This window comes from Miniopterus schreibersii (genome assembly GCF_964146895.1).
Source record: "Miniopterus schreibersii genome assembly, chromosome: 20".
In the NCBI taxonomy this organism is placed as follows: domain Eukaryota; kingdom Metazoa; phylum Chordata; class Mammalia; order Chiroptera; family Miniopteridae; genus Miniopterus; species Miniopterus schreibersii.
Genome location: NC_138122.1, coordinates 12101954 through 12111781, shown reverse-complemented (window position 1 = coordinate 12111781; position 9828 = coordinate 12101954). Strand labels below are relative to the sequence as shown.

The 9828-nt window shown below is 52.7% G+C and overlaps 1 protein-coding gene across 1 annotated transcript; it reads left to right on the top strand.

Annotated features, from left to right (window-relative positions):
* The first annotated feature begins 26 nt into the window (after positions 1–26).
* RANBP1 (RAN binding protein 1) lies at positions 27–8258 on the top strand. The gene is made up of 6 exons (XM_081123069.1): positions 27–411; positions 1695–1831; positions 4249–4406; positions 6295–6423; positions 7263–7328; positions 7856–8258. Exons 1-6 carry the CDS (start codon positions 397–399, stop codon positions 7972–7974), a joined length of 624 nt encoding a protein of 207 aa, XP_080979195.1. The 5' UTR covers positions 27–396; the 3' UTR covers positions 7975–8258.
* The last annotated feature ends 1570 nt before the right edge of the window (positions 8259–9828 follow it).

Below are 9828 nucleotides of genomic sequence, written 5' to 3'. Positions count from 1 at the left end.
ACCGACGCCAGCGTCTGACTTCCGCTTTCTGGAGCCCGAGGATGGCGCGCGGCCGAGGGGCGGAAGTGCGCGCGAGGGCCGTCGGGAACGCACGCTACCTTGGCCGCCGGGAGGGCCGGGCATGCGCCGCGGGCGTTTTGGCGGGAAGCACGGGGCGGGCCGGACAATGAGAGTGTCCGTCGCCTGAGCCAATAAAGCTGTACTGGTTTTGAATCGCGGCGCGTTTCCCGCCGCCGGGGTCAGGGGTCAGGGTTCGGGTCGCTGGGCGGAGGGAAGAGCGGGCGGGCGGGAGGCGCCGGCGCCAGACGCTGAGTGAAGGAGCTACGAGTAGCCGCCTAGAGGCCCCGGAGCCAGCGACGACCGAGCCAGCCGCGCCGCCGCCGCCACCGCGCCGCCATGGCGGCCGCCAAGGTGCGGCTGGGCCCGGGCGGGTAATGGGCGAGGGCCAGGGGCCCGAGGCCGCTATCGGCGGCCACGTGGGCGGCCCGCGCCGTTGCCGCCAACCCCCGCTGGCCTGCGATCTCGGCGCTTGCGGGTCTCCATGGCGCGGGGTCGGGCTGTGGGGAGTGCGGCCTGGGGGCTCGAGACCTTCGGGGCCAGGACGCACGGGATCTGGGGTTGTGGGCTGGGACCCAGGGTCTGCGGGACGCCCATGCGACCTTGGGGAGGCCCCACCGCCCAAGCTCCTTGGTCTGGTGATCAATTCATCGCTCTCCTAGGACGCAGGCCGGTTTCCTCCTGCTCGGCCCACTTGCGGGCTTCCCACCAAGATCGTGCATCCCTCCCTCCTGTTGTCTACGCAGCACTTCATTCATTCTGTCCTAATCTCGAACCGCCACAGGCCTCTGCGGCGGAAGCTCTCGCGTTCCAGGGGGGTCCTGGACATGCAGACCCAGGGTGGGGGCGGCTTTGTTGGCAGCGGGTGTCTGCTTTGCTGAGCTGGCCGCGGCGGAGCCGCAGTGCTGTCGAACCAAGGCAAGCAGCGAAGGCTTATCTTTTCTTTTTCGGCTTCAATCTGGTAATGAAGTGTCCGGGTTTCTTACAGTTTTGTACATCATCAAGCCACGTGTTTTGTACCACTTGAACCTAAAATAAGACCCTTTGTGCCCTATAATTCTCTGTAAGTGGACCAGAATGTTATGGCTATTTGTACAGTTTCTTTTGGTTTAATTTCCAAACCAAGATAAAGTTACCGACAGAACTGTGAATTCCTTTTAAAAACGGGCAGGCCTAGTTTTTTCTTCTAGTAAGCGAGAGCACACGTTTTTCTCAAGGAGTAAAAAACTCAAGGGTTGCTTTTTGCTTTAAGTGTAACATTGTCCTCTTCAGTCCATCATTGTGTCCTTTCATCTGAACTTGGCAGTATCATTATCTGCATTTTACAGATGACGACACTGAGGCTCAAAGAAATGGGGCAGTGTCTCCCATGCCACTTGGTTACTAGGTGGCTGAGTTTTGGGAACCCCAGTCAGATGTGATTGATGCATCTGGGGGAGGGTGCTGACTCCCAGTGTGTCTCACTGTGTGCTGGACTGACATGCAAACCTTTCCTAGTGTGAAAGGCTGGAGGTACAGTCTCTTGCCTTGGGGTGAAGCCATTCACTGGTAGGGATGCCCGCTGTGGGCACTGGTGAGCCCAGGCTTGCAGGCCAGGCTCACCGCCATCACTCAGCTCTCCACATCTCCCTCCATAGGATGTCCATGAGGACCACGATACCTCCACCGAGAATGCAGACGAGTCCAACCACGATCCTCAGTTTGAGCCTATAGTTTCTCTTCCTGAACAAGAAATTAAAACGCTGGAAGAAGATGAAGAGGAGCTTTTCAAAATGTAAGTAACTGATGTTGTCTCAGAAATAGGTATCTTTAGTTTAAGGTGGAATTTGTGCTTTTTTATGAAAAGGTGCCAGGGTCTTGGCCTTACCTTTAACTGGACTGAGGCTGAAGAAAGGGCCTGGAATTGTGTAATGACCAGTCAAGGCTGCTGTTACAACCCACCAATTACAAATTTATTACTGGGTGCCCCTGCTGCTCTGTAGAGGGCACAGGCACTTCCTGGTGTCCTGTTGCTACTCCTCTGTCCACAAAGGTGCATCTCCCCATGCCCTGCTGACTCCCACAGCCCCTTTCCCCCCATTGAGTAGGGATTCTCTACCAGTATTATTGTCTTTTATTATTATTGTTGTCATTATTCCCATGCCCTGCCGACCAATTCCCATAACCCCTTTCTCCTGGTTGAGCAGGGATTCTCTACCAGTATTGTTATCTTTTTATTATTATTTTGCACATGGATTTTGGCAATTTGAAGCTTATAAATCCCTGATTCATTGTTGTTTTTAATCACTCGAGGATATTTTTTCCATTGCTTTTTAGTGAAAGTGGAAGGGGGAGGGAGAGGGAGAAAGAAACATCAATGTGAGAGAGCCACATTGATTGGTTGCCTCCCATACGTGTCCCGACCAGGGCAGGGGATCGAGCCTGCAACTGAGGTATCTGCCCTTGGACAGAATTGAACCCTGGAACCCTTCAGTCCGTGGGCTGACTCTCTCACCACTAAGTAAACCAACTAGGGCCTGATTCATTGTTTTTAATGCACAAAATAATGCCTGGAATTACAAAAGAAAGTGGGTGGTGTTATAGTTACTGAGATTACTTTTTTTTTTTTTTTAAAATATGTCTTTATTGGTTTCAGAGAGAGGAAAGGAGAGGGAGAGAGAGAGACAGAAACATCAATGATAAGAGAGTCATTGACCAAGCCCGCAACCCGGGCATGTGCTCTGACCAGGAATCGAACCCCAATCGCCTGGATCCCAGGTCGATGCTCAACCGCTGAGCCACGCCCCGCCGGGCCTGAGATTACTTTTTAAAAATTACCCTGAATGTGCTTCTCAGCACCTTCAAGCTACAAGGCTGGTAGTTTTTTCGGGGGAGGTGTCAGTGTTGGTTTGAAGCAGTGCCTACACTAGCAGTGTGTTGTCGAGATGTCTGTGACAAAGTGTGACCTGTGGCCTGTTGGGTACACTCAGAGTTGCAGTTACTGGGAATAGGGTGTAGTGTTTCCCCTATCCAAGTTTGTGGAACTCCCCTGCCCCCTTCAAACCTATCCAAGATACTGGGTTATGGTTTTAGCGCTTTGCTTTGGGTGGGGGCAGGGAACAGAGGCAGTTGCCAACACTGGGACCCCTCCCTTTAAGGAAGGGAGCCTGGCGATACCAGCTCCCCACAACTCCTAAGGGCCTGGGAAAGGAGAGGTGAATGTGCCCCTCTGGTTTCAGAAGGTGGTGGGTGTCTCCCTGAAGACACTGGTTCTCCAAGTCTCTGCTCTGCCCAGAAGTGATGCTGCAGTCGGGGGCTGGCTCTTCTGAAGAGTGAGGACTGCCCGTGGTGCTATTGCTGTCACCTCCTTGTCCCTGCTGGTATGGGAGGTACTCTTGGTGTCCTAGACACAGGCCCGTCCTGAGGGAAGTGAGGCGAACAAGTCTGGCCTTTGTATCTGCGCCCTTAGGGCTCTAGGTCAAAGCCCTGGGGGCATCCTTGTGAGAACATGGTCTTCCTTAGAATTGAGTTTGGGGGAGAGAGCAGAGTGTTCTGCAGAAGAGGAACCAGCAGAGCTGGGGTCCGGTGGGGAAGCAAAAGGGCAGATGTGGTTGGTGGTGATGGGAGGATATTGTCCTGAGCCCTAAGGCAGGACTGCTGGGCTCAGGGCTAGGGTGGAGGCCTTGCCTGGGTCCAGTGTGAGGTGCTGTTTTGGGCAGGAAGGCAGGGTATTGGGCCAAAGCCTGGTGGCCTGTTGGGGGCCTGGGAGGCACAGGGGGCATCTCACAGCTGAGGGAAGGGTTGGCCCTGTGGAGGGCAAGGGTCCTTGGCCTCTACCTACTTCCATGCTGACCCTGTGGTGCTTATGGGGCACCAGGAATCCCTGCACGGTGCTCGCAGACACGCTCAGCAGACTTGGGTGAGCTACTTTACTGGGGGATCAGGTCTTTCTGTTAGAAAACATTGTGACTAGAAATCTTTTATTCTTTCTTATCATCAAGTTAAAACTTGAAATTTGCATTTTTGCTTTTTTGGTGACATTTTGGCTTGTAGTTCTTGGAGTACAAAGAAAGAAAAGGGTATATATTGAGACATCAGGTACAGACGTTTGTTTAACGCCGAGAAAAGGAGTGCTTTTCCCATCAAGTGTTTTTGACTTACCTGTTACAGTTTCTGTGTGTCTGAGCTCTTGCTTAATGGTTTTTCTTGAAGGCGGGCAAAGCTGTTCCGATTTGCTTCAGAGAATGATCTCCCAGAATGGAAGGAACGAGGTACCGGCGACGTCAAGCTCCTGAAGCATAAGGAAAAAGGGACCATCCGCCTCCTCATGAGGAGGGACAAGACCTTGAAGATATGCGCCAACCACTATAGTAGGTGTCCTATCGGGCATGTGTTTTCATTCTGAGTCCCAACATTGCATTGGGACAGCTTCCGACCTTTGAGCAGCCTGCTTTCAGGGCTGTGCTGGGAACCCAGGAGTGTACTGTTACATGAGTGCACGTTCACAGTGTGTTTTTGTTTTGTTTTTTTAATTTAAAATAGGAAATGAGGTTTTCCAACGTGCCTCAGAACTCAGAGCAGACCTGCAGAGAAGCTTATAGCCCACGGGGGTGTGGAGACGGGGCAGGTGGGACCAAGCGGGATGGAGGCAGAGCCCCAGTGTGGCCTCGGAACCAGGCTCAGCCTAAGGGCGTGTGAGTGCGTTTGTGTGTGTGCTCATGTGCATCTGTGTGAAGTGCCTGGCGCAGGCTTCCCACCCTTTGGTGTGTTCTGTCCCCATATGGTGTCCCCTGGGGAGGACACGGGATTGGAATGGGGTGGGGAGAAGGTGCTGCCTCATCCTTAGGCCCTGTGCAGCTTCATAGGGTGGGGCGGGTGGAAGCCCTTGGGCACGTGTGATTTGTTAGCCCTGGGCTCAGTGGGGTGGGGTTTTTTAGGATTAGCCACATAAGGCTTGGTCTGTAAAGAGGTGACAGTAAGTTCTAAGTTCTGGGCCACATGACTGCTGGCCTGTTGTGCAGTGCTCTGAGTATGTATGTCTTCGGAAGCCAGTGTGTCCTGGGTTCTGTTCCTGATCCAGGGCTGTGCTGCATTTCTGGGTGTAATGTGTGTCTGACAGGGCATGACCCCTCATCGGTGCTCATGGGGTAACTGCTGGCCCTTGAGGGTGATGGAGGAGGGTCCTCCTTGTACCACAATTGCTTCTGCCCCATTTGGCCTCTGTGCTCCAGTGTTCACATCCCAGCCTGTCTTCTCTGCCCTAGTCCTTGCCTGCCAGCCCAATTTGGATTGCTTCCTCAGTGTTCTTCCTGACATCTGAGCTCTTTGGGCCTGGTGCTCACCATAGGCCCTTGATGGCCCAGGTGTTCGAAGGTGGGAGAAGGCTGCACATGCCCCGTACAGCACACAGGCTTGCTTGTTCTCTGAGTGGAGGTTGGGTGATGATGATGTGTTGCCTAGGGCTGGGCATGGGCTGTCCTACATCCCCAGAGACCTCTGCCACTGGTGTACTGCTGGGCATGGCACTGGGGGTTTTTCTGTTCTTTGGGGGAGCTGGTCTCCCTTCCCCCCCTTGGGTCTGCATAGAGCCTTGAGGAGATGGGGCAGATTTGCTTATTCCAGGCCATGGCCATGTCTTCTGTGGCATGTGATGATGTCACAAGCCTCTCAGTGCCCATTTCTGGTAGCCTTGTTCCTCCTCTCTGGTCTCCCTGGGCAGTATATGGCTGAGATTGGTTGTGTTGGTCTGACTTTGCACCTTTCAGAGTGATCATCCCACTTTTCAGCTTCTGGCCCTCTGCTGACCCCCACCTCCCAATGGGTCAGGTCCCCAGGGGTGCTGCCAAATGTGGCCACAGCCATGTGATGGATGCCCTTCACGAGAAGGGCTGGGTCTGCTTGTCATCTTGCCCACATCTGTCCTGGGCCTGGGGGTTGCACCAAGGGGCTGGGTGTGATTGGCTGCGTTGGCTTTGAATCCCTTGTCTACACTGGGATTGGAGACCCTCACCAAGGTATCCTCATTGTCAGGGAGCAGGCCACCCTATTCCCAGATTTAGGCTGTTCCTGGTTTTAAGTGAACATGGGGCATTTTAAAAGAGGTTTTGGTAAATTCCAGATTGCCCCAAATCATCCCTGTTTTGCTCAAAATAGGACCCTGGGTTGGTCTCCAGGACCACAGTTCTGTGGTGGCATGGCCCGGGGTGGTAAGTTGGCTGTGTGGCTGTGGGCATTGTTCTCATGGGGCTTCTCCCCCAGTTACGCCAATGATGGAGCTGAAGCCAAACGCAGGCAGTGACCGTGCCTGGGTCTGGAACACCCACGCTGACTTTGCTGATGAGCGCCCCAAGCCGGAGCTGCTGGCCATTCGCTTCCTCAACGCTGAAAGTAAGCTGAAGGGTGGGTGGGCCGCTGGACTGGCCTGAGTGCTGCCACCTATTTTATAATGTAGCCATTTCATTGCAAACAGAAACACTATTGCTTTTCAGGGAGAATTGGTAGTAATTGGGAGGCTGTGGTGGGGACTGTTACTGCCTTGCTTTCTGTCTGAGAGCCCCTCAAGGAAGGGATCTAAGTGCAGCCAATCCATGTGCCTTCAAGGCCACTCCCAGACTGAATCCAGGAGCAGTGCCTTTCTGTCTTAACCTCAAAGGAGGCTGCACCAGCTGGTTTCCCCTCACCATCACCTGGGTGCCAGCAGGGGCTGTGCTGAGATCCATAAGCCCAGGCTGATGTCTCTCCTGCTTGGGTGTCTTTCCAGCCTAGATTATCAAAAGCTGTGCCCAGTGGGCCATGGAGAAGTTGGGTGGGTGCTGGGGCAAAGCGACCTAGTAGCTCACCATCCAATGCTGAGTGGACCTTGCCTCTGCTCTAAAAATGGGGCCTGTCTAGCGGCTACTTCCAACGTGAGTGGAAGGCAGAGTACCTGGTGAGGAGGCCCCTGGTGCTCCGTTGCATGAGGCCACCACACTGTGCTGCTGTGCCCAAATTGTTACAAGGTCAGTTAGAAGGAGACGGCCCAGCATAGCCACCAGCCTTGGGAGGGATCCGAGAAACAGTCACTGCACAGTTTGGGCAAAGTGGGCCCAGTGTCGTTAGACAGCTCAGCTTGTCTTTAGGCCAGAATAGCCATGGACGGGTCCTTTATGAGTCCTGGCTCTTCAGACTTGCTGGACTTGCCCCCTTCCCTGTTTAGGGTTCTGAGGAAGTCTCTCTTTTTTCTACAGATGCACAGAAATTCAAGACAAAATTTGAAGAATGCAGAAAAGAGATCGAAGAGAGAGAAAAGAAAGGTAACATGGTGTTCATGGATGGGGGGATCTCCTTGCAGACTCACTCTGCACCTGGCTGCAGTCCCAGTCGGATGCTTTTTTTGTCTGCCACAGGAACTTTCCAGGGTACTGTGACTACCTTGTCAAGGGTGATGCAGCTGCCTGGGGACACAGTGCTTTCTGGGGAGTGAGCTGGCCATCCAAGCCCCAGTGGATGCTCACTGGCCTGGTCTCAGGGCGCTTTGGGCAGGTGGTCAAGTCACGATGTCTGACTAGAGCCCTACAGAGACTGAATGGGTTTTGAGAGGGCCTCATGGTCATCTGCTTATTCAGGGCCTGATAATGGCTGCCATAGCAAGTGACCAAACATAACTGAGCAGACTGACTGAGGTCCCAGGTTTATTTGGGTGACTCCAGAAGTATATGGTAGAACAGCAGCCTGTCCTGTGGGGAGTGTCCCAGGCTCACATGAGACAGGTGCACCTGGCTACATTATAGGCTGGGGAGAATGGTGCTTCTGTTTTCTTACTGTGTTCCCTGTGTTTTAGGAGGATTGGGCAAAAACAATAATGCCGAGAAAGTGGCTGAAAAGCTAGAAGCTCTTTCGGTGGAGGAGAGCAAGGAGTCCGAAGACGAGACCAAGGAGAAAGCTGAGGAGAAGCAATAAGTCCTCTGCCCTTGTTTTCTGTTCCTTCCTTTTCCTTTTTTAAAATTTTGCCCTGCCCCTTTTCGGTTTGTTTTTATTCGGTTTTGTTTTTACAAGGGACTTTATATAAAAAACTGAATTCCAACATTCAGGTGTTTTTTTCTAAGTTTTTGCCCTATTGAAGATGACTTCAGAAAAACCCATTCCCCAGTCATGAAAATGTACTGTGCTAACTTTCTTTTCCATAGTGGAAACGCTTATTTATAGTCATCAAAAATAGTCAATAAACAACTCTGGAAACCTTTGCGGAGGGCAGGGCCTTGTGTGCGTCGTCCCTGTCCTGGCAGCTGTGTGCTTTTCTCCTGGCTCCAGGGTGTTGGGGTGGCACTCTGGGTCTGACCCCGCTTGTCATATTTGTTCTGTCTTGGGCTTTGGGCCGCTGTTGGTCACTGGGCTATGGCATGTCTGAGCAGGTGGTAGTGGGCAGCTGGGCTTGGGGAGACTGGTGCTGGATGCTCAGCCTCCTGAAGACCTCATGTGCCTTTGTCCTGTGATGAGTAGGTAGGATTTTTATTTATTTTTAATTTTTTTTTGCCTTTGGGGAAGAGAAAGGCAGATCAGATTCCTTGGCTTTGGTACAAGGCTGTCTTTGCAGGTCTCCAGGCTTTGGCCAAGGCTGTCTTTGGTCGGCCCTCACCAGGAAAAGGCCAGTCCCATAGCACACACATGCAGTCTGTTGCAGTGCGTAGACGGCTTGGCCCCACCACTATCGTCAGAGAAAACCATTCCATTGTCTACTTGTTCCCGGCATCTCCATCTGGGTGGAATCATGGACATTGCAATAGTGTGCGGGCAGGCTTTTGAAAGCACATAGTCTCACCTGTGATGGTGTGTTCCTGGAGAGATAACCAGGCCTCTGAGGAGCTTTGGCCTCCCCACCCTCGAGGGGAGGAGCCAGTTGGGAAAATCCAGAGTGGATATGCTTATACCTCCTGTGTCTGTTTGCCTTTAACACCTACCAAAGGTATTTTACAGTGTGACTAAGTCAACTAGCTGGGTCCTGTGTGTCCTCTGATGTTTGTCCAGTTTAAACTTTCTGTCCTCGGTCACTCTGGGAGATGCTTCTCCAAAGGAAGCCACACTTGTTTTAAAACCAAAGACTTCACTGGCCAGCTTTGTTGTTTCCTGGCAGCCTTAGGTCACAGGGTACAGGTCAGCATTGGTGCAGGGGTTTTTCATATTTATGTCTTTATTGATTTCAGAGAGAGGAAGGGAGAGATAGAAACATCAATTGAGTCATTGATCTGCTGCCTCCTGCATGCCCCCCACTGGGGACTGGGCCCGCAATCCAGGCATGTGCCCTGACTGGGAATCAAAGTGCAATCTCCTAGATCCTAGGTGGATGCTCAACTGCTGAGCCACACCACCTGGGCTGTGCAGTGTTTTTCCCACCCAAGGAGGGACATTGAAGCCTGTGCACCTCACCCCTTTTGAATTGGAATTGTGATGCTGTAAAGGGCATAGTCCCCTGTGAGGCCTCTTTTGGATGCATTGTATGGAAGGTCCCAGGGGCTTGATCCTCTAGGGAAGGGTGGTCAGACACGCCTTTCAGCACAGAATGGATGTTTAACATTGTTTTGGGCTCCAATAAAAAGTAACTCCCCACTTGATGTAAAACCCCAGTCTGACTTCTTCTTGGGCAAGGAGATGTATCTGCAAGCAGGGAAGGTCCCTCAATTGCTGGAGGACAATTGCTGTGACCAGGGTGCATTCAAAGATGCGGCTGTTACTGCAGAACATGCTGCAGAGGAAGATGTGCAAGTGCGAGCAAGGCGCCAGTAAGGGTTCCTTTAATGCCCTCGCTCCCTGCCAGTG

What these genes read in the sequence shown, in the direction of transcription:
- RANBP1 (XM_081123069.1), top strand. An exon ending in GATATGCGCCAACCACTATA is followed by an intron (nt 4,407 to 6,294) that starts GTAGGTGTCCTA and finishes CTTCTCCCCCAG; the next exon opens with TTACGCCAATGATGGAGCTG. An exon ending in CGAAGAGAGAGAAAAGAAAG is followed by an intron (nt 7,329 to 7,855) that starts GTAACATGGTGT and finishes CCTGTGTTTTAG; the next exon opens with GAGGATTGGGCAAAAACAAT.